Genomic DNA, 24745 nt, shown 5'->3' on the forward strand with positions numbered 1-24745 from the left:
TAGAAGGAAGACATTGTGGTTGTGGGGGCCCCGAACAGCCAGCTCCCTTCAGGGCCCCTCGCTCTGACTCTCCCACAGTTGTCTCCCATGAATAGACCCCTTCAGGGATGAGCCGGAGTTTCTTGTCACTAGTGGAAGAGCCTCTGTTTTATTTTTCGCCCAAGTAGTTTAGAAAGTGATTTAGTCAGATTTGCATTTACTCAGGATGACTGTTTACTCAGGAATGCACCCTCTCTCAGAGTTTACAGTTAACTGTAGCAAACATAATAATGGTCCAGGTTATCTTTACTAAGGCTGAAAGTTAAATTTAACTTGATGACTTTTTTCTTAAATGTTTAAGTTTACATTTGTATTACCAAAATTACAGGGAGAAAACTGAGCACGTTTACTTACTATCTTTATTACTTCTGTACAGTTTCTTTTGTATGAGTAATTTAAAATGTGTCTTTAGCTCTGGGAGACAAATAGCACATCTTAATGCGTGTACTAGATGCACAGAAGACACATGTAATGTGATTTTCTGATGGAAGAAGCACTAGCTCTCCAACAGAGTTGGGTGAAAAAGCATGGAGGCAAGGATTCCATTTTTTTCACTTAGGTCAGCCCCTCAGTCTGATGCCAAAGAAGGCAGTGTGGTGCGGAGCAGTGGCAGGAGGACCTGGGGCTGCTCTCTGGCTCTGCTACTCCCAGCTGTTTGAGTTGGGAGAAGTAGCTTCCTCCTCTAGGAGGAGAGGTTGTGTGTGCAGAGCACCTTGTTCGGAGTGCAAGGAGCACCTGCAGTTCACATCCAGGTGCCTTCTGGCCCTGCCCTGGGCCAGGCCTTTGCTGCGGTGATAGCTGGTGGAAAGCATTCCTCCTTGGTTTCACCAGTTTTGCACTTTATATTTATCTGTCAGTTTTTAAGACTTATTTTTGGCTAAATTTGCTACACTAATCCCAGGGTATCAGGAAACATTTTAATTTTAAGGTTAATTTGCAATTATTCTGCTATCTTTAAATGAAGTAGTAAAGATTGTTTACATTGATAAACCTTTAATTTTTAGTAAATGTGGTAATAAGGTGGTCTGAGACTGTTCATATTCACTAGGGAAAATCTATAGTTCCCAGAAATTGATTTCAGTTTTTAGATGCAATCTAAAGAGTAAACTATTTTTTTAGTCGAGATAAATTTTGCATATGTTAAAATGTATGGATTTTAAAAGTACAGTCCAAAGAGCTTTGACAATGTATATATCTGTTTTAACCGGTTCCCAAATCAAAATACAGAACCTATTTATCACCTTAGAAATTTACCTCATTCGCGTTTCCCTGTTGTCCTCCCCATCCTACCTGTCACCTCTTCTCTGATTTGTCACCATAGATTAGTTTTGCCGTCTCTTAGACTTCATATAAATGGAATTATGCAGGGTGTTTGTTTGGGGGATGGCTTCTTTTGCACGTCGCAGTGTTGTCGAGATTCGTCTGTGCTGTTGTGATTATCGGCGGCTCTCCTTTTCATGTAAACAGACATGGCATCTGTTGATGGAATTCATGCCAGGTGTACCTGTGTCAGATGTGGTGGGCAGGAAGATAAAGTCCGTTGTGTGGCCTTTGTGATCATTGATTACATGAGTTTAGTAGTCAGTGTCACAAGGAATGATGATACTCAACGCTTTAGTGCTTTGTAGAAGTGATAGTATGAATTGAACAATGGTGATGAACTGTCCAAAGTGTATAAATCTTAGTGTCAAATAGCAATTGAAATGTCAAATAACACATATTCATCATTTATTATAGGTGCTACAGAATATTTTAGAAACAGAAAATGAATATTCTAAAGAACTTCAGACTGTGCTTTCAACCTACCTACGGCCGTTGCAGACCAGTGAGAAGTAAGTTAGAGGATAAATGGCATTAACTGTAAAATAGTCTAAACCTTAGGCTGTTCTCTTGTATTTTCAGAGAATAGAGGGTTAAATAGTGGAACAGAATTTAGTGTACCAGTTGGCCTTAGATATCAGCAATTTGTTTATTAGGTTAAGACTTCATCATGACATTGGGATGGCAAAGGAGAAGAATATAAGTATAACTGTTTACATATTTTTACTGTTATTTTTCTTGGCTCTAGGTTAAGTTCAGCAAACATTTCATATTTAATGGGAAATCTAGAAGAAATATGTTCTTTCCAGCAAATGCTCGTACAGTCTTTAGAAGAATGCACCAAGTAAGTAAGATGCTAAAAGTTTGCAACACTCAGGTTGGTATAATTGGTATTTAAAGGATGAAGAGTGGCATAATTTTAGAATTCATATTTCTAAAGATGCAAATTGAAGTTATTTTAAATCTTTGGGGTAAGTCAGCTTTTATAGTCAAAGCTTTATTTTAGACTGTCTAGTTTATATAGCAGGAATCTTCAGAGAAATACTTGACAAGAATGGTGGTTTTTAAGGTGTTCCATAGAGGACTAGGAGGGATGAAGAGCCCCTGGGAGAGACAGAGAATGGCCTGACGTCAAGAGCACTGAGGGGACAAGTGGCTCAGTGCCTTGTGTGCCCCAGGTGCTGTACAGGCAGCCTTGAAGGCCAGGTCTTTCCAGCAGCGTCCTCTAGCTTGCCTGCTGTTTTGGGCCTTCCAGAAGCAGATATGGTGCGTCTTGAAATAACATACTAGGTTGGTGCAAAAGCAATTGTGGTGTTGGGCTGTGAATTTTAAATCATAACTAGGCTTAGACACATCTTTATTAATCAAGAACCATTCCAATCAACACATTTTTTGCCAGTGAGAAATAAGTTTTATTCCTGGAGCGTAAAAATCTGTGCTTCAGGATTCAGCAAACTCTTGGAAAGCATTTTCTGCATCCTGCTGGTTGTGGAAGCATTTTCCCTGCAAAAAGTTGTCGAGATGCTTGAAGTGGTGGTTGGTGAGAGGTCAGGTGAATATGGCAGATGAGGCAAAACTTGGTAGCCCAATTTGTTCCATGTCTGAAGTGTTGTTGGTTGTGTGACGTGTGGTCGGGTGCTGTCCTGGAGAAGCATCGGGCCCTTCCTGTTGACCAATGCCGGCTGCAGGTGTTGCAGTTTTCAGTGGATCCCATCGACTTGCTGAGCGTACTCCTCAGGCGTGATGGTTTCTCGGGGATTCAGAAAGCTGTAGTGGGTCAGACCGGCAGCAGACCACCAAACAGCGACCGTGATGTTCTTTTGGTGCAAGTTTGGCTTTGGGAAGTGCTTGGAGCTTCTTCCCGGTCCCACCACTGAGCTGGTCCAGCCACTATAACATTTTGTCGTATAAGATCCACTTTTTGGCACACATCACAATCTAATCAATAAATGGTTCATTGTTGTTGTATAGAATAAGTGAACATGGCACTTCAAAATGACAGTTTTTAAAATTTTTCACCGAGCTTATGAGCCAGCACCCACTTACTCAGCTTCTTCACCTCTTCAATTTGCTTCAAATGCCTATCGACTGTAGAGTGGTTAATGTTGAGTTCTTCAGCAGCTCCTCGTATAGTTGGAAGAGGATCGGCTTCGATGGTTGCTCTCCGTTGGTCGTTGTCAGCTTCTGATGGCCAGCCACTACGATCCTCATCCTCCAGGCTCTGGTCTCCTCTGCAAAACTTCTTGACCCACCACTGCATTGCACGTTCATTAGCAGTTCCTGGGCCAATGCATTGTTGATGTTACAAATTGTCTCCACTGCATAACGACCCATTTTGAACTGGAATAAGAAAATTGATCTAATTTGCCTTTTGTTTAATATCATTTCCATAGTCTAAAACATAAAATAAACAGCAAGTAACAGATCATTAGCAAAAAACCGTAAAGCTAGAAATATGCATTAAAATGATGTCTAATCACATTTAAGAACGTATTCCAGTATCTAATGGCAAATTTCAACAGTGCAAAAATCATGAAAACGTTTGCACCAGCCTAATATAACATGCTGTGCTGATAAACTAGGGCTTTGAGGTTTTGTCGCTTTTCCGAAATTTTTCTTTGGAGGGACAGAGCCCTGTTCTGGATGATCAGCCATCAGTTTTTTTGTGTGTGACTATTTTATGTTCTTTGTTTACATCAGACATTAAAGGATGTTTACTAATTTCCTGCCAGGTGACTTAAAACAGTTGTGTGTGTGGAAAGTTTTAGGTTTTAGTAGTCTACCAGGTGATCTTTACTTGTGGATTTGATGAAGGCGACACAGTTTTTTTTTTTTTGTAATTATCTTTGATCTTCATTTGTATAACCCACAGGAAAGACTGCAGTACATGATTCCCTTGGATTCTAGTTGGTCTCTGTTTTTTCATTCACCTCGTGTCTTTTTAGATTTGTAACTTGGTGACGGAGTGGCCTTCCTTTTGTGCCACTAGTTCTTTCAATTTCTGACAGTTTACCAACTATGATGAAAATACTTTGTTCCCTTAACTTTTTGGCTGTGCTTTGAGGTTTTTTCAAGGCATTTTATACTGGACTGTTGATACGGCAAGGAACGCCGAATGCCAGAGGAACAGAGTATTGTAGAAACGGAAAATGAATATTCTATAGAACTTCAGACTATACTTTTAACCCATCTGTAGGCCATTCTTTTTACTTGTATAGCATTTTTGGTTTACATAAAGTGGCATTATTTACATGACCATGAAAGAATAGTTTTGGAATCACTTTGATTTCATTTGCTAATAATTTGAAGTCTTTGTAAGAGTTCATATTGTGCTCAAAGCGGAAGTAAATGCTTGCCTCTATTTTTCCTGTTAGCTGTAGATAATGTCTAAAAGTTGTTACAGTACATTTAAAAAGTACAGCTTGTAGTACCTCTGTTGGGCATTATATTAGCGCTGTGAATTATTATCCTCACATTTCTGATTAAAAAGCTGAAATAAAGGACAGTAAAGTTACAGGCTTGAAGCCGTGTGTTTACCGAGGCCTTAGTCCTTACATTATCTCAGAATTCATTATGGCTTAGGTATTATTTTGATCAAGTTTCTCAAATTTATGCTACATGTATGTGAGGTGTTAGAGTTCCACAGGGAAATGGAATGTACAAGACAAAGTTTTCCTTCTCAGCTATTTCTCTTTTTTATTATGAGTATTCTGACACTTTCATTGTTCCCATTTTTAAGACGGTTAATTTCATCTTTTTGTTCTATATGTGAAATTTCTGTACCACTTTACAGTTTACCAAATGCCGTGTGTGTGTGTGTGTGTGTGTGTGTGTGTGTGTGTGTAGCAGTTTCATATTCTTTTTTTTTTTTTTTTTTTTGATGCATTGTCTTGCTCTTTCACCCAGGCTGGAGTACAATGGCACGATCTCAGCTCACTGAAACCTCTGTCTTCTAAGTTCAAGCTATTGTCCTGCCTCAGCCTCCTAAGTAGCTAGGATTACAGGAGTGCGCCACCATACCTAGCTAATTTTTTTTTTTTTTTTTAATTTTTTTGTAGAGACGAGGTTTTACCATGTTGGTCAGGCTGGTCTCCAACTCCTAGGCTCAAGTGATCTGATCCCCCAGCCTCCCAAAGTGTTGGGATTACAGGCATGAGCCACCACGCCCAGCCTTCATATTAATTATTTCTTTTGATTTTCCCATCTCTACCCAGACTTGATTCCTGGATGTCCAGCCCCTTTCACAGCTGCCTGTTGGTTAGACCCAGGAGGCAACAAACTATAGGCTGGGTCACATTCCGCCTGCCACCTGTTGCTGTAAAGTTTCAGCGGCACATGCTGTGCTTGCTCATTCACACATTGTTAATGGCTGTGTTTGTGCTACAGTGGCAGCACTGGAGTTGTGATACAAACTGTGGTTCACGTACCTCAAATATTTGCTCCTTTGCTTTTTATAGAAAGTTGGCTGACCCCACCTGAGATGTGCTTTCTCCCTTGGGACCTCGACCGAGCCCTAACCTCTCCATTCCCTGTGTGTTCTGAGGCCTATGTTTCTTTTCTTGGTATTTTTGCCACGTAGGATGTCTGTCTTCCCTCCTGAAAATTGAAGTTCCTATCTGCTATTTTTTTTTTCCAGGGAGAGGAACGCTTTTTTTTTTTTTTTTTTTTTTGTAATTCGGGTCTGTTACTGACAAAAACGATCATGGAGTTTGTTGTCTGAAAATTGCTGCCTTCATTTCCGAAGATTTTTTTTTTCTGGATACTGAACTCTAGGTGACAGATTTTTTGTTTCAGCACTTGAAGGGTATTGCTCCATTGTCTTTTGGCCTTCACTGTATCTAGAGATTGTTTCTTATGGCGACCTTCATTATATTCTGATTGGTACAATTTCAGATGGCTGTTCCGCTGCCTTTTTTCTGGAGTTGAGTTTAGTTTTTAGGTTTTTGGCATTTTGATGGTGATTATCCCGGGTGTGGTTTTCTGACTTCTCAAACTTGAAAATGTATGTCTTTTTACCAAATGTGGGGAATTTGGAGACATTATTTCTTCAAATATGTTTCTGCTTTACTGCTTCTGCTCTCCTTTGGGACTCCAGCTACGTGTATGTGGACCTTTTACCCCGGAGTGTAAAGCCCCAGAGGCTTTGCTTCCTGCTTTCTGACCTGGTCTCCCTCTGTTCTCAGGTGGAAAGGCGTCCTCTGTGTCCTCGGGTTCACTGCCTGCCTCTCTGCTCTCTCGTTCATCCTGCGCAACAAGTCTTTAGTTTGAGAATTTCTTTTTCAGTTCTAGAATTTGTTTCACTTAAAAATTTTAGTTCTCTGCTAAGATTTTATATTTGTTCATTCACTACAAGAATATTTGTCTTTATATCTTTTAGCAAGAATTAGACTCCTTTAAGGTCCCATCTGCTAATTGTCTTTCGTTGTGAGGATGGGTTATGTCTTCTTGATTCTTTTTATTTCTAGCGACTCTGAATTGTGTCCTGTTTACTGTGGATTGTAGACTCTTAGTCATGTTCAGTTTCCCTGAAGAGTATTGATTTGTTTGTGTGTTTGACAGGCATATAACTTGGTCAGAATTGCCAGCTCTCCCCTGGCAGATGCTCAAATCTCGGTCCACTTATTTTAGGTTCAGCTGATCTGTAGCTGGCCTTGTGCAAGTTCTTTCTGCCATCAGCCAGAGATTGGGGCAGAATTTAGAGACAGAATTCTGGGTCACACTCACTGTTTTTCTCCCAACTTGCAGCAGCTCCAGTTGAACCAAACCCTGTGGATTTTTGTTGGAGTTTTAACTGTTCTACACAACAGAGTTGGCTGCCATTAGCTTAAAAGTTGAGATAGCAGGAGGTGCCCTGCCCGTTCTTTTTTCAAAATGTTCTTTCTTTTCCAGAGTATACCTGATGTTAACTAACAAGTGATTGAGGCAAGTCTCAATCGTTAGAGGTTTATGTAGCTGCAGTTGAGGATGTGCCAGGTAACAGGAGCATTTGTGCTTTTTCCAAAGTGGGCTTTGAGTACTTCAGTATTTAAAGGGGAAGGAGCAAGCGGGAGGGGGAAAAAGGGAGGTTGGGGAGGCAGTGAGGCAGATGCTTACATTCTTGAGCCTCTGATTAGCCTCAGTAGGCCTGTGTTTTACCTGTGAAAAAGGGAGTAGAGGAAAGTCAGTTGTGCGTTTGTCTCAGGGTTCTCTCTCACAGGAAGGATGGTTTCTGCTCCTCTTGTCCTTGTCTACCTATGAAGACAAGCTGGTAATTGACATTGCCAGGGTGAGATACAATAGAACTCGGTTTTTGGGCTAGTTTGTAGTGGGGGTGTATGTTCTGATAGATTTAGGGGATCACAAGAAATCTCCTGTGAGCACTTTGTGAGGAAGGCCTTCTGCGGAGCTGTGTGGCCTTCTGTAGTTGTGGGAACCTGGCTTGTGGGTGAGGCCATGACACAGGGTTGTGGAATGACAGCTGTCTGTTGGCCACAAAACGCAGGCAGTATTGCACAGCTCAGTCCCCAAGCTTCACTTTCCCCCAGCGCAGTGAGCTTGGGTCCCAAGATTCTGTAATCTTTCATGTTACTTTGGAGCGCCTCTAGGTAGTCACTTTCTATTTATTTTTGTAAAGTTTCGATGTTATTGTAGGCGAGTCAGTTTGATGGGAGTAACTTGACTGTAGCCAGATTTAGAGAACCCATTTCCTTTCATGGTTTTTCAAATCACAGTTCTTGCTTCCGTCAGCTGTGGAGGGCTCCTTGAAATCATGCGTTGTCTCAGCTCTTGATTCAGAACGAAACCACAGCCTGCCTTATGTATCCTCGTGCAGTTTGCCGCATTAGTAGCGGCACACTGTCGTTTGTGTTGTGGGCTGTGATTGCTGGAAGGTCCCCAGCTTTCCCAGAGCGCCAGTCTCAGGCATGCATTCAGTGCTGTGTACACGCTGCCACCACGTGCCTGATGCTGGCGGGCTGCCGACAGACCCTGTCCTAGTGGAGCGTATCGTATGGTGTGGGAGCCAGATCAGTGAAAATTGGATGAATAGTTAGAAAGCTACAATTTCGGAAATCCTTATGAAAAACATCATGTCCGGTGCCAAAGGCAAACTTGAGGGAAAGATCGTTGAGCACTGAGGGGTGAATGGGAGGTAACCAGGCAAAAAATGGGAGGAGAAGGTTTTTTCTCATATCAGCACTTCTTTGATTCTGTGACACTGAGTTTCCAGGGTTCAGTTCTATTCTGACAGTTGTCTCCCACAAAATTGCCACATTTTAAACCCAACTGCATACGGGGTGCCCAAGCTATTCATACCCCTACCTGACCGTCTACAGATTTGAGGGTTCCCATGACCCCCCGCAGGTTTGATAGTTTGCTAGAGTGATCCATGTAACTTGGGAAAGTGCTTTACTTCCTGGTACCAGTTTATTTTGAAGGATGCAACTCAGAATGTGATGGATAGAAGAAAGGCGTAGGTGAGGGATGAGAGGGGAGCTTCCAGGCCCCCTGTGTACAGCACCTCCCAGTACCTCCATGCGCAGTAGCCTCAAATCTGTCCAAGCCCTTGTCTTTGGTGGTTTCTAACGTAGGCTCTGTTAAGTAGGCATGTTTGACTAGATCACTGGATATTCCTGATTATTGCGACCTCCAGCCCCCTTGTCCTCCCTGCAGGTTGTCGGGTGGGGCCGAAAGTTCCTCTGACCATGGTGGTCTTTGAGGCGCCCAGCCTAGTCCCTGTAAGCTGTCTGGGGTCTGACCCAGAGTACCTTGTTAGCATAGACTCAGGTATGACAGAAAGGGTTCATGATGGGTAACAAAAGACTCTTCTGTCACCCAGGAAATTCCAGTGGCTTTGGGAGCTCTTTGCCAGGAACCGGGGACTTTTTTTTTTTAATTGCATTTTAGGTTTTGGGGTACATGTGAAGAACATGCAAGATTGTTGCATAGGTACACACGTGGCAGTGTGATTTGCTGCCTTCCTCTCCTTCACCTATATGTGGCATTTCTCCCCAGTGTGTAGTGCTCCCCTCCCTGTGTCCACGTGTTCTCATTGTTCAACACCAGGAACCTGGGACATTTTATCTAATACCACAGGAGAGAGTTCCCCGTGGTGGGCATTGGCTGTGGCTGAGCCTGTGGTCATAGAGCAGTGGAACAATAGGAGCCCAGATGGGCAGTGAGATCAGGGCCTGGAGACCTTTGATTGGATCTCAGGTGACTGTCAAGAGTAGTTGGAAGGCATTGATGGATTTGAGGCTTGGCAATATTACAGTCAGCATTCTGTAAAGGGAACTGTTCTGTGAAGAGTGCTCTGGGTGAGGCGGAGGGCAGAAGGACACAGACTCCAGAAAGGAGGATATCGAGTTTTGTTGGGATTCTTTTCCATGTTGAATACATATATATGACCTTAAAAGTCACTGACTGATAACTACCTGGTAGTTATTTTGTGGAGGCGTTTATGAAAGGCGCTTAGCGAGTCTTTTTTGCTTAGGCGTTGTAGTCAGTGTGCCTGGGATACGTGGCAGGTTTAGGCAGCGACTTCTCCCGGAACCACCCTGAACCAGGAAGTGGGTTGCCACTTTCACATACACTCATGCATGCATGCATTCATTCATTCTCCTGTTTTCATTTTTTCCCCTAGAAGGACTCTATGCCTAGAATTATTCTGTAGCTTATATGACTTTTTCCAAGCATTCTTTTACCTAAAAAGGAATCTCTCTCTGTTTTGTGGTTGCCATTGCAGTTGATACTTCCAAAGTGGGAGGAGTGTCCTGGTGCCTTGCCCTCCTGAGGTCCTTGTGTGGTCCTGGAAGGTCCACAGCAGGTGACTTGCTCAGCATTGAGGGAGAGGCCTAGATGGCATAAAAGTCTTATTATGAAATACCCAGAAACTATAGAATAGGACAGATTGAAAAGACACCAAGAAACCTTTCACCCAGACATAATTATTGTTGATGTTGCCTTCTGCATCTCTAAGCTTTGGTGTTTGGGAGAACACATGCATAATTAGGGCCAGGATTGAGAGCCTGCCTGTTGCGTTTGGGCAGTGAGGTAACCTGATTTGACCTCAGTATGGGGCAGGTGTGAATAGCACAGGCAGATTCTCCTCCTTCCTGGATGCCCAGTACAGAAGACATTATGTGTTGCTGCAAATTAAATGGTTGCAGATGTGCAAAAAAGGTATCGCAGAAGAGAGCTATGGAAGAATTCCCACCACGTTAATGTCGCTAGGAGAGGCTTTTAAATATTACTTTAATGGCAGCTCGTGTCTGACCTGATGGCTGTCTTCTAAATATATTCAGTGAACTTCCATGTACAGACCTACTATTTATTGAATTCTTAGTGTTCCTGGTACTTCTCTGTTATTAACATTTTATCCTTTAAAGGACCCCATGTGGCAGTTGTTTAAGGATAAGAAAGTTAGGACACTAAGAGGCTGAGGGACTTGCCCAAGGTCACACCACTGGTAACTGGGGACTCAAGTTTGGAGCCAGGTTGTCTTCGTTCAAGGTATGTGAAAGGTTGACTCTGCGAGTCTCTGACTCTGTGAGTTCCACCTCTTTGAGTTGGCAGTGCTTTTCCCAGGCTTGGCAGCGTCTCACCCCACCCTCTGCTGCCCTAAGGCAACCCTAGTGAGACCCCCCCCAGCCAGTTAGGTTCCTCTCCTAGGGCCAGGCCCCATTCTCCTGTTGGGGACAGGGCCTCTGCCTCACTTGGGAGAGGAAAGCGTGTAGTGGAGAGAGATAAGATAGTGAGTGCTCTCTCAGGATAGCATCTGAAGTGCAGTTTTCCTTCACTCTATTATTCTAAATGTTGGAGAATTCCCATACTAAATGATTTACTGTAGACCTATTACAGTGTGATTTTATTAAAGAGTCTTTGGACTAGTCTGGGAATGTGGAACAGTGGCTTGTAAAAAATTGCTTCTGTGGGAAAATGAATTATTGGAATCTACTGGTATCTTTAAACAAGTTTTAAAACTCATATGTTGGGAATTTGCTTCTAGTTTATGATAAAAAAGAAGGTTGAATTCTGTTGAAAATAGGACCTCAGAAGTTCTCTTATGGAACATCCTTGTTATTGTACCAGATTTTATTATTTATTTTGATGATGACTCAGTGGTCTTCTAATACTTCCCCTAAAGAAATACTGAAATACCCGGGAACTCTATGGCTCTGTTTTGATGTCAGCACATGGGCTGGCGAACAGTGGAAATGACAGGATCTGCCCTGTTCTTGTCTCAGATGTGCAGCTCTTGAAATAGTGAGGGTGCCTGGCTCACTGTACCCCAGAGTCTCCGCTAAGCCTGGGCGCTAAGTCATGCTGTTTGTCGTGTGTGTAAGTGTTGCTTGGGGCCTCCGTGACCCATTTCTCCATTCCTCCTTGAGTGTTCTGGGCACTTTCCCCACCTCATTCTCCAGCCTCCCCTGATCCATGTGCTTTGTGCTACTTTGGTCCTGCTTTGGTGACATTCAGAGCCACCTACTGACCTTCCGCAACCCAGTTATCATAGTTAAAATGTCTCAAAGCATCCTGGCTCTGCTTTAAGCCACCATGGGTTACATGGGATGCCTTTTCTCGTGGAGTTTCACATAGGCTTTTGGTGGTTCTGCTGTGTTCCCTGCTCTCTGGGAGATTATAGAATGCTACACCTGTGGAGGACTGCAAGGGAAACCTGCCCTTTTTGTAGCTAAAGTTGAACCATGGTAATGCTGGTTCATGGGAGCTGTGAGATGAGAGGGCAAGGTGAGTCTGTCTCCAGTCCTTTACTCAGGCAATTCTAATATGTTGTGAATTTTCTGTAAGGTGATAGTGGAGACAGTACATCAAGAGAAAGATTTTCTTCTCTAGAGACTTAAATTCTCAGCATATTTGTTTGAACTGTTTTTTAATCTGTTAACTGCTGTGTTTGTAATTTTCAGTTTCTCTTCTGGTGACAGTTTTTAAAAAATGTGATTTTGAGTCAAGTTGTTTGAGAGGATATGGGTGCCACTAACATGAAGGCTAGCTCAGAAGGGGGCTCAGGATAAGGCTCTGACTTCCGTTTGGGGTTGCTCTGAATCTCCGTTGGAGATGTTTAATGCGCAGTTGGCCAGCCCTGGGGTCATAGGGGAGGTTGGCAGTAGAGACCGGGAGCCGCAGACTTCCCACCCGGCTGCTACGTGTGTGGAGAGGTGTTGCCCAGCTAAGGGTTAGGTTTGGATTGACAGCTTTGCTGCTCGCTTGCCTCGTGTTACTTGCCCACATCTGTTTCAGTGTCTGTAAAGCAGGGAGGCTTCGTGTCACCCACCCGGACTCTCACGGGAGTGGCCTGGTACTTACAGAGCCAGCTGCAAATGCTCAGGGCCCTGCTTGGTGTGCCTGGAGCTGAGGTCCTCCAGCCTCTGATCCACCGAGGCCCTCCCTGTGCACCATTTGCAACTTTTTTTGTGAATATATTACTTCACAGCTGGCTTTGGAGGGCACTAAGTGAGCTTGGCTAGCATTGTTGCTGTTTTCTCTCATGTTAGTGAGGGACTTCTTTTTCCTCACGTCACGCCCTCCCCCCACTCCTGCAGCTTTGTCTTCACTTAATTTCACTCTCTGCCATTAGACTCAGGGACATTTTATGACTGTCATTAACTGGGGAACATCTTTTTTGTGGAAGGTGGGGTAATGGTGCTTTCTTTTCAGTGCTGCTTTTCTTTTTGCCGAAGTGTTGGGGTTGTCTGGCAGGCAGTTGGCTAGCTGTGGAATCAGGTTGGAAGTAGGGAATGACTTAATGAACTTCATGAATGGTGTAATGCACTGGTATGATATTTCATTCATTGTCTGGATGTTATTTTTAATGTGGATATTTTAATTATTATTTTTTTCCTAAAATAGCTGGAGGCTGTTTAGCTGGAGACCACTTGTTTTTAACCACCAGCTAGTTAAGCCCACCAATACCTATATTTGGAATGGTAGAAAACAGCAAAATGTGTGCTTAATCTTATTCTTAACCTACACTAATCTGTTACCTGACTAGCAGGTTACAGCTATGGAGGAGGCTGTAGCCACGGCATAAATGAAAGAAGGCAGGAAGGTTTCACTTGGAAGGTGATAGAGAAATGGAGTAAACATTCAGGAAAGAAACGTTTTCGATGATTAAGGAAGCTTTATAGATGGCACGTGGGGAGGCGCAGGGAGTGGAACTGTGGGTGGGCGCTTTGATATTTTTAGCCACCATGCCTCCTTTTGTAGAGGGTTACCCCTGGCACGTTCTCCCTGCCCACACTCAGGTTCTGTCCTGAGCCCGCTCTGCTTCTCACTTGATGCGGTGTGGTCTCCACTCTCCCTGGTCTTTCAGGATCACGGTCAGTTGTTGGCTCCTGCCTCTGACCTCGGCCTTTCCTGATCAGACCTTTCTTGATCGTTCTGCTTGTCTTTTCGTGTTCGTGCCGATCTCTGTGGAGACCTTCAGTCAGCGTGCTTCAGGAATCCAGTGGTGTCTCCTCCTCCTCCTCTTCACTGCTCATTCTCTGTCTCCTTATCACTCACCTGTTGATTCTTTTTAGAAAGCTTTGGCATATATTTAACTCTTCCTTTTCCTCCACCTTGAATCACTTGCTGAGCTACTTGTTCTGTGCGTGACCTGTCCTGAATGCTGTCATTCAGGTCTCCTGGGTTTTCATGGTGTCTTTGTGCTAACCTAGCTGGAATCTGACTTCTAGTTGGTTCCTGTTCTGTCCAACGTCTCCACCAGCACTGGCTGTCCCGAAATGGTTCAACCCCGAAACTGTGGGTGATACCACTTTATTCATTTATTTCTATACAGCACTGCATCACCAACTGATCTTTGAGACTTTGGGATAGAGCCTGTTAAAATTGTGGCAATTTTGCTTATTGAAAATAGCTAATATAGATTGGTTCCAAAGTTGTAATAATTTACAGATGTCCCTCTATAGATTGGACATCCCTTTTTAGCCTCTGTCCTCAGGGCTTGGATCATGAGCCTTTCTTGCTATTACCTGGTGGGGCTAAAAAGTAGGATTTCCCTCCCACCTAGCTCTCCTTAACTATTCCCTTTGTTTGGATTCACTTCTTATCTTCTTAACTAAAATCCTATTTAATCCTTCAGTCCCAGTAACATACCAGTTCTTAGTACAGCCTTCCCTTTGTCTCTTGCGTTTTGTTTGCCTGTATGTCTTCATTTTGTTTTAGTGGTAAATGCCTTTCAGTGTTATTACAGACATCAGTAGAGTGAGTTCCCATTTGTTGCCTTATATATGATAGGACTTCAGTGTATCAAAGAAAATATCCAATATGTTTATAAGTATTTAATGTAACTGTTACATTAGTTAAATATTATGTAATGATTTGTTCAAAAGTTAATTATAAAGCCTAAGATACAAGTAATAGGGAGGAGGTGTGGAGCAAGATAGCTGAGTAGAAACCTCCAGCGATTATCTGCCCCACAGGAACACCAAATCGAACAACTGTCCACACAAAGAAACACCTTCATAGAACTGGAAATCAGGTGAGTGATCATAGTGCCTGGTTCTAACTTTATATCACTGAAGGAGACACTGAAGAGGGTAGGAAAGACAGTCTTAAATTGCTGATAGTACCTCTCCCTAAACTTCAGCAGGAGCTGTGTAGTATGGAGAGGGAGGGCTCAGTGGTTGTGGGACTTTTTATTGGAACTCAGTGCTGCCCTGTCACAGTGGAAAGCAACATGGGGCAGAACTTGGCCGGCNTTAGGTTTTGGGGTACATGTGAAGAACATGCAAGATTGTTGCATAGGTACACACGTGGCAGTGTGATTTGCTGCCTTCCTCTCCTTCACCTATATGTGGCATTTCTCCCCAGTGTGTAGTGCTCCCCTCCCTGTGTCCACGTGTTCTCATTGTTCAACACCAGGAACCTGGGACATTTTATCTAATACCACAGGAGAGAGTTCCCCGTGGTGGGCATTGGCTGTGGCTGAGCCTGTGGTCATAGAGCAGTGGAACAATAGGAGCCCAGATGGGCAGTGAGATCAGGGCCTGGAGACCTTTGATTGGATCTCAGGTGACTGTCAAGAGTAGTTGGAAGGCATTGATGGATTTGAGGCTTGGCAATATTACAGTCAGCATTCTGTAAAGGGAACTGTTCTGTGAAGAGTGCTCTGGGTGAGGCGGAGGGCAGAAGGACACAGACTCCAGAAAGGAGGATATCGAGTTTTGTTGGGATTCTTTTCCATGTTGAATACATATATATGACCTTAAAAGTCACTGACTGATAACTACCTGGTAGTTATTTTGTGGAGGCGTTTATGAAAGGCGCTTAGCGAGTCTTTTTTGCTTAGGCGTTGTAGTCAGTGTGCCTGGGATACGTGGCAGGTTTAGGCAGCGACTTCTCCCGGAACCACCCTGAACCAGGAAGTGGGTTGCCACTTTCACATACACTCATGCATGCATGCATTCATTCATTCTCCTGTTTTCATTTTTTCCCCTAGAAGGACTCTATGCCTAGAATTATTCTGTAGCTTATATGACTTTTTCCAAGCATTCTTTTACCTAAAAAGGAATCTCTCTCTGTTTTGTGGTTGCCATTGCAGTTGATACTTCCAAAGTGGGAGGAGTGTCCTGGTGCCTTGCCCTCCTGAGGTCCTTGTGTGGTCCTGGAAGGTCCACAGCAGGTGACTTGCTCAGCATTGAGGGAGAGGCCTAGATGGCATAAAAGTCTTATTATGAAATACCCAGAAACTATAGAATAGGACAGATTGAAAAGACACCAAGAAACCTTTCACCCAGACATAATTATTGTTGATGTTGCCTTCTGCATCTCTAAGCTTTGGTGTTTGGGAGAACACATGCATAATTAGGGCCAGGATTGAGAGCCTGCCTGTTGCGTTTGGGCAGTGAGGTAACCTGATTTGACCTCAGTATGGGGCAGGTGTGAATAGCACAGGCAGATTCTCCTCCTTCCTGGATGCCCAGTACAGAAGACATTATGTGTTGCTGCAAATTAAATGGTTGCAGATGTGCAAAAAAGGTATCGCAGAAGAGAGCTATGGAAGAATTCCCACCACGTTAATGTCGCTAGGAGAGGCTTTTAAATATTACTTTAATGGCAGCTCGTGTCTGACCTGATGGCTGTCTTCTAAATATATTCAGTGAACTTCCATGTACAGACCTACTATTTATTGAATTCTTAGTGTTCCTGGTACTTCTCTGTTATTAACATTTTATCCTTTAAAGGACCCCATGTGGCAGTTGTTTAAGGATAAGAAAGTTAGGACACTAAGAGGCTGAGGGACTTGCCCAAGGTCACACCACTGGTAACTGGGGACTCAAGTTTGGAGCCAGGTTGTCTTCGTTCAAGGTATGTGAAAGGTTGACTCTGCGAGTCTCTGACTCTGTGAGTTCCACCTCTTTGAGTTGGCAGTGCTTTTCCCAGGCTTGGCAGCGTCTCACCCCACCCTCTGCTGCCCTAAGGCAACCCTAGTGAGACCCCCCCCAGCCAGTTAGGTTCCTCTCCTAGGGCCAGGCCCCATTCTCCTGTTGGGGACAGGGCCTCTGCCTCACTTGGGAGAGGAAAGCGTGTAGTGGAGAGAGATAAGATAGTGAGTGCTCTCTCAGGATAGCATCTGAAGTGCAGTTTTCCTTCACTCTATTATTCTAAATGTTGGAGAATTCCCATACTAAATGATTTACTGTAGACCTATTACAGTGTGATTTTATTAAAGAGTCTTTGGACTAGTCTGGGAATGTGGAACAGTGGCTTGTAAAAAATTGCTTCTGTGGGAAAATGAATTATTGGAATCTACTGGTATCTTTAAACAAGTTTTAAAACTCATATGTTGGGAATTTGCTTCTAGTTTATGATAAAAAAGAAGGTTGAATTCTGTTGAAAATAGGACCTCAGAAGTTCTCTTATGGAACATCCTTGTTATTGTACCAGATTTTATTATTTATTTTGATGATGACTCAGTGGTCTTCTAATACTTCCCCTAAAGAAATACTGAAATACCCGGGAACTCTATGGCTCTGTTTTGATGTCAGCACATGGGCTGGCGAACAGTGGAAATGACAGGATCTGCCCTGTTCTTGTCTCAGATGTGCAGCTCTTGAAATAGTGAGGGTGCCTGGCTCACTGTACCCCAGAGTCTCCGCTAAGCCTGGGCGCTAAGTCATGCTGTTTGTCGTGTGTGTAAGTGTTGCTTGGGGCCTCCGTGACCCATTTCTCCATTCCTCCTTGAGTGTTCTGGGCACTTTCCCCACCTCATTCTCCAGCCTCCCCTGATCCATGTGCTTTGTGCTACTTTGGTCCTGCTTTGGTGACATTCAGAGCCACCTACTGACCTTCCGCAACCCAGTTATCATAGTTAAAATGTCTCAAAGCATCCTGGCTCTGCTTTAAGCCACCATGGGTTACATGGGATGCCTTTTCTCGTGGAGTTTCACATAGGCTTTTGGTGGTTCTGCTGTGTTCCCTGCTCTCTGGGAGATTATAGAATGCTACACCTGTGGAGGACTGCAAGGGAAACCTGCCCTTTTTGTAGCTAAAGTTGAACCATGGTAATGCTGGTTCATGGGAGCTGTGAGATGAGAGGGCAAGGTGAGTCTGTCTCCAGTCCTTTACTCAGGCAATTCTAATATGTTGTGAATTTTCTGTAAGGTGATAGTGGAGACAGTACATCAAGAGAAAGATTTTCTTCTCTAGAGACTTAAATTCTCAGCATATTTGTTTGAACTGTTTTTTAATCTGTTAACTGCTGTGTTTGTAATTTTCAGTTTCTCTTCTGGTGACAGTTTTTAAAAAATGTGATTTTGAGTCAAGTTGTTTGAGAGGATATGGGTGCCACTAACATGAAGGCTAGCTCAGAAGGGGGCTCAGGATAAGGCTCTGACTTCCGTTTGGGGTTGCTCTGAATCTCCGTTGGAGATGTTTAATGCGCAGTTGGCCAGCCCTGGGGTCATAGGGGAGGTTGGCAGTAGAGACCGGGAGCCGCAGACTTCCCACCCGGCTGCTACGTGTGTGGAGAGGTGTTGCCCAGCTAAGGGTTAGGTTTGGATTGACAGCTTTGCTGCTCGCTTGCCTCGTGTTACTTGCCCACATCTGTTTCAGTGTCTGTAAAGCAGGGAGGCTTCGTGTCACCCACCCGGACTCTCACGGGAGTGGCCTGGTACTTACAGAGCCAGCTGCAAATGCTCAGGGCCCTGCTTGGTGTGCCTGGAGCTGAGGTCCTCCAGCCTCTGATCCACCGAGGCCCTCCCTGTGCACCATTTGCAACTTTTTTTGTGAATATATTACTTCACAGCTGGCTTTGGAGGGCACTAAGTGAGCTTGGCTAGCATTGTTGCTGTTTTCTCTCATGTTAGTGAGGGACTTCTTTTTCCTCACGTCACGCCCTCCCCCCACTCCTGCAGCTTTGTCTTCACTTAATTTCACTCTCTGCCATTAGACTCAGGGACATTTTATGACTGTCATTAACTGGGGAACATCTTTTTTGTGGAAGGTGGGGTAATGGTGCTTTCTTTTCAGTGCTGCTTTTCTTTTTGCCGAAGTGTTGGGGTTGTCTGGCAGGCAGTTGGCTAGCTGTGGAATCAGGTTGGAAGTAGGGAATGACTTAATGAACTTCATGAATGGTGTAATGCACTGGTATGATATTTCATTCATTGTCTGGATGTTATTTTTAATGTGGATATTTTAATTATTATTTTTTTCCTAAAATAGCTGGAGGCTGTTTAGCTGGAGACCACTTGTTTTTAACCACCAGCTAGTTAAGCCCACCAATACCTATATTTGGAATGGTAGAAAACAGCAAAATGTGTGCTTAATCTTATTCTTAACCTACACTAATCTGTTACCTGACTAGCAGGTTACAGCTATGGAGGAGGCTGTAGCCACGGCATAAATGAAAGAAGGCAGGAAGGTTTCACTTGGAAGGTGATAGAGAAATGGAGTAAACATTCAGGAAAGAAACGTTTTCGATGATTAAGGAAGCTTTATAGATGGCACGTGGGGAGGCGCAGGGAGTGGAACTGTGGGTGGGCGCTTTGATATTTTTAGCCACCATGCCTCCTTTTGTAGAGGGTTACCCCTGGCACGTTCTCCCTGCCCACACTCAGGTTCTGTCCTGAGCCCGCTCTGCTTCTCACTTGATGCGGTGTGGTCTCCACTCTCCCTGGTCTTTCAGGATCACGGTCAGTTGTTGGCTCCTGCCTCTGACCTCGGCCTTTCCTGATCAGACCTTTCTTGATCGTTCTGCTTGTCTTTTCGTGTTCGTGCCGATCTCTGTGGAGACCTTCAGTCAGCGTGCTTCAGGAATCCAGTGGTGTCTCCTCCTCCTCCTCTTCACTGCTCATTCTCTGTCTCCTTATCACTCACCTGTTGATTCTTTTTAGAAAGCTTTGGCATATATTTAACTCTTCCTTTTCCTCCACCTTGAATCACTTGCTGAGCTACTTGTTCTGTGCGTGACCTGTCCTGAATGCTGTCATTCAGGTCTCCTGGGTTTTCATGGTGTCTTTGTGCTAACCTAGCTGGAATCTGACTTCTAGTTGGTTCCTGTTCTGTCCAACGTCTCCACCAGCACTGGCTGTCCCGAAATGGTTCAACCCCGAAACTGTGGGTGATACCACTTTATTCATTTATTTCTATACAGCACTGCATCACCAACTGATCTTTGAGACTTTGGGATAGAGCCTGTTAAAATTGTGGCAATTTTGCTTATTGAAAATAGCTAATATAGATTGGTTCCAAAGTTGTAATAATTTACAGATGTCCCTCTATAGATTGGACATCCCTTTTTAGCCTCTGTCCTCAGGGCTTGGATCATGAGCCTTTCTTGCTATTACCTGGTGGGGCTAAAAAGTAGGATTTCCCTCCCACCTAGCTCTCCTTAACTATTCCCTTTGTTTGGATTCACTTCTTATCTTCTTAACTAAAATCCTATTTAATCCTTCAGTCCCAGTAACATACCAGTTCTTAGTACAGCCTTCCCTTTGTCTCTTGCGTTTTGTTTGCCTGTATGTCTTCATTTTGTTTTAGTGGTAAATGCCTTTCAGTGTTATTACAGACATCAGTAGAGTGAGTTCCCATTTGTTGCCTTATATATGATAGGACTTCAGTGTATCAAAGAAAATATCCAATATGTTTATAAGTATTTAATGTAACTGTTACATTAGTTAAATATTATGTAATGATTTGTTCAAAAGTTAATTATAAAGCCTAAGATACAAGTAATAGGGAGGAGGTGTGGAGCAAGATAGCTGAGTAGAAACCTCCAGCGATTATCTGCCCCACAGGAACACCAAATCGAACAACTGTCCACACAAAGAAACACCTTCATAGAACTGGAAATCAGGTGAGTGATCATAGTGCCTGGTTCTAACTTTATATCACTGAAGGAGACACTGAAGAGGGTAGGAAAGACAGTCTTAAATTGCTGATAGTACCTCTCCCTAAACTTCAGCAGAACCTGTGCGCTTTGGAGAGGGAGGGCTCAGTGGTTGTGGGACTTTTTATTGGAACTCAGTGCTGCCCTGTCACAGTGGAAAGCAACATGGGGCAGAACTTGGCCGGCTCCCACAGAGGTAGCATTTAGACCAGTCCTAGCGAGAAGGCTACCCGTCCCAGCAGTTGGAACCTGAATTCTGGCAAGCCCCGCCACTGAGGACTAAAATGCTCTGGGGTTCTAAATAAACTTGAAAGACCGTCTAGGCCACAAGGACTGCAATTCCTTGCTAAGACCCGGTGTAGCACTGGGGCTCTGAGCCAGTGGCCCTGGGGGCACTTGACCTAGTGAGTCATCTGCTGGGGCAGCCAAGGGAGGCCCTGCGCCACCCTCCCCCAACCACAGGCAGTGCAGCCTGCAGCTCTGGTGGAGACTCTTCCTTTTGCTGGAGAGGAGGGAAGAGTAAAGAGGACATGGTCTTGCAGCTTGGATACCACCTCAGCCACAGTAGGAGAGGGCACGAGGCAGAGCACCCGAGGCTCCCGGATGGCGTTTCTAGACATACCCACTGCTTTGAAGGGAAGCACCCCGTTCCTGCCAGGATTCATCATCTGCCGACTAAAGAGCCCTCGGGCCCTGAGTAATCAGCAGTGGTACCCAGGCAGAGCTCACCATGGGCTTTGGGCGAGACTCAAAGACGAGCTGGCTTCAAGTGTGACCCAGCGTATTCCCAGCTGTGGTGGCTACAGGGAGGGACTCCTGCTTGAGGAAAGGAGAGGGGACTTTGTCTTGCAGCTTAGGTGCCTGCCCAGCCACAGTGAGGTAGAGCATCAGTGGGCTCTTGCAGGCCCCCAGTTTCAGGCCTTGGCTCTTAGATGGCATTTTGGGACCTGCCCTGGGCTAGAGGGCAGCCTACTGCCCTGAAAGGAGAGTCTTGGGCCTAGCAGCATTTACCACAAACACTGAAGAGCCCTTGGGCCTTGAATGAACATCAGCGATAAACAGGCAGCACTTGCTGCAGGCCTGGGGCAGTATGGCCACAGGGAGAGGTTCTTGCTTATGGAAAAGGGGAGCAAAGAGTGGGAAGGACTTTTTCTTGTGGCTTGGGTGCCACAAGAAATACTCAACTGCAGTAGAATAGTGCACAGGCTAGATTCCTGATGTTTCAGATTCCAGGCTCTGGCTCCAGGTGGCCTCTCTAGACCTGCCCAGAACCGAGGGGAACTCACCATCCTGAAGGAAAGGACACATGCCTGTCTGGCTTTGCCACCTGCAGATTGTAGTGCCCCAGGGCCTTGAGCAAATGTAGGCGGTAGCTGGGAAGTGGTTACCATGGGCTTTGGGTGCAGTCCAGTACTTTGCTGGCTTCAGGTATGAACCAGCGCAGTCCCAGTGGTGGTGCTGTATCATCCTCTAGCTCCAGGCTACTCATCTCTGTCTCTCTGTCTACACACACACACACACACACACACACACACACACACACACACACACATTCAGGAACACCACAGTGGTACCTGTGTGAGTCAGCAAGAGTCATAGCATTACTGGGCTTGGGGTGCCCCAATTTGGTCTCAATGCAGATATAACTGCAGTGAGAACAAAAACTTAAATCACAACACCCAAGTACCTTTGAATACCTGGAAAGCCTTCCCAAATAGGATGGGTACAAACAAGCCTAGGCTGTGAAGACTCCAATAAATATGTAACTTTTCAATGCCTAATGCTGCCCAGATGCTGACAGACATCCACAAGCATGAAGTCCATCCAGGAAAATACGAACTCACCAAAGAAAGGCGCCAGTAAATGATCCCGGAGAGAGAGATGTGTCCGTTCAGACAGAGTTAAAAAATAGCTATTCTGAGGAAACAGTGAGATTCAGGATGACACAGAGAAGGAAATCAGAATCCTATCAGATAAATTTAAAGAGATTGAAATAATATAAAAGAATCAAGCAGAAATTCTGGAGTTGAAAAATGTAGTTGACATGCTGACAAATGCATCAAAGTCTCTTAGCAGAATTGATGAAGCAGAGGAAAGAATTAGATACTTTCAGACAGGCTATCTGAAAAATACACAGGGGAGACAAAGAATAAAAAACAATGAAACATGCCTACAAAATAGTAGAAAACAGCCCCAAAAAGGGCAAATCCAAGAGTTACTGGCCTTGAGGAAGTAAAGAGAGACATGGGGTAGAAAGTGTATTCTAAGGGATAATAACAGATAACTTCCCAAACCGAGAGAAAGGTATGAATACTCAAGTACAAGAAGGTTATGTTAATAAAACATCAAGTAGACTTAACCCACTGAAGACTACCTTAAGGCATTAAATGAACACTCCCGCAGGTCAAGGATGAAGAAAGGATCCTAAAAGCAGAGAGAGAGGAAGAAAAAAAAATACCATACAAAGATGCTCCAATACATCTGGCAGCAGACTTCTCAGTGGAAAGTTTCCAGGCCAGGAAAGAGTGGGTGTGACTTTTAAATTTCTGAAAGCAAAAACCTTTTACCCTAGCATAGTATATCCAGCAAAAATACCCTTCAGACATGAAGGAGAAATCCCAAACGAAAGCTGAGGGGTTTTATTAACATCAGTCCTGTTCTACAAGAAATGCTAAAGGGCGTTCTTCAGTCTGAAAGAAAAGGACATCAGTGAGCTACAAGAAATCATCTGAAGGTACAAAACTCACTGGTAATAGTAAGTACACAGAAGAACACAGAATAGTATCACACTAACGGTGGTGTGTAAACTACTCGTATCTTGAGTAGAAAGATTAAAAGATGAACTGATCAAAAACTACAGCTTTTGAAGACATAGACAGTACAGTCAGATATGAATGGAAACAAGTTAAAAAACACGAGAATAAAGTGTAGAATTTTTATTAATCTTCTCTTTCCTTGTTTGTTATTTATGCAATCAATGTTGTCATCATTTTAAAATAATGGGTTATATTATTTGCAAGTCCACGGTAACCTCAAGTTCATAGATCCATAAAAAATAAAAAGCAAGAAATTAAAACCAGAGAGAATCACCTTTACAAAAAGGAAGACAGGAAGGAAAAGGAAAAGATTACACAACAAGAAGGCAAATGACAAAATGGCAATAGTAAGGCCATAGTTATGAATAATAACATTGAACTTAAATGAACTAAACTCTGCAATTAAAAGCTGCGGAGTGGCTGAATGGATTTAAGAAAAAAAAAAAAAAGACCCAGTGATCTGTTGCCTACAAGAAACACACTTCACCTCTATTAAAGATACCTGTAGACTGGAAATAAAGGAATGGAAAAAGATATTTCATGCAAATGGAACCAGAAAAGAGCAGGAGCAGCTGTACTTAGATCAAACAAAATAGATTTCAAGACAAAAGCTAGAGACAAAGAAGGTCATTGTATAATAAAGGGGTGGATTCAGCAAGAGGAAATAGCAGTTGTAAATACACATCCAACACTGGAGCATTCGGATAGTATAAAGCAAATATTATTAGAACTAAAGAGAAAGATAAACCCCAATTCAATAATAGGTAGAGACTTCAACACACCAGTTTCAGCACTGGACAGATTTTTCATACAGAAAAGCAACAAAAAGACATGTGACTTTATCTGCACTTTTGAACAAATCAATCTGATAGATATTTACAGAACATTTCCTCTAGTGGCTTCAAAATACACATTCTTTTCTTCAGTACATGGATCAACCTCAAGGATAGACCATAAATATTAAACACAAAGCAAGTCTTAAAAAATGATATTTATTTCTTAAAAATCAAAAATAATTTTATCGAGCATCTTGTCTGACTACAATGGAATAAAACTCAATAGTGAGGAATTTTGGAAACTATACAGACGTGTGGAAATTAAACAGTATGCTCCTGAATGACCAGTGGGCCAATGAAGAAATTAAGAAAATTTAATAATTTCTTGAAACAAATGATTAAGAAAACACAACATACCAAAAGCTATGGGTTTAGTGCAGCAAAAACTGTACGAAGAGGAAATTTAT

At 43.6% G+C, this 24745-nt stretch overlaps 1 protein-coding gene across 13 annotated transcripts in view; it reads left to right on the plus strand.

Annotated features, from left to right (window-relative positions):
- The window catches only part of ARHGEF7 (Rho guanine nucleotide exchange factor 7), a 188867-nt gene that overhangs the window by 122353 nt on the left and 41769 nt on the right, over positions 1-24745 (plus strand). For all 13 annotated transcript variants that reach the window (XM_017502150.2, XM_017502080.2, XM_017502109.2 and 10 more), the window contains 2 exons: positions 1777-1871; positions 2108-2203. In XM_017502150.2, the coding sequence (XP_017357639.1) occupies positions 1777-1871; positions 2108-2203 (191 nt within the window). The remainder of the gene's footprint in view (positions 1-1776; positions 1872-2107; positions 2204-24745) is intronic.

Source organism: Cebus imitator, unplaced genomic scaffold (genome assembly GCF_001604975.1).
Source record: "Cebus imitator isolate Cc_AM_T3 unplaced genomic scaffold, Cebus_imitator-1.0 Scaffold14, whole genome shotgun sequence".
NCBI lineage: Eukaryota > Metazoa > Chordata > Mammalia > Primates > Cebidae > Cebus > Cebus imitator.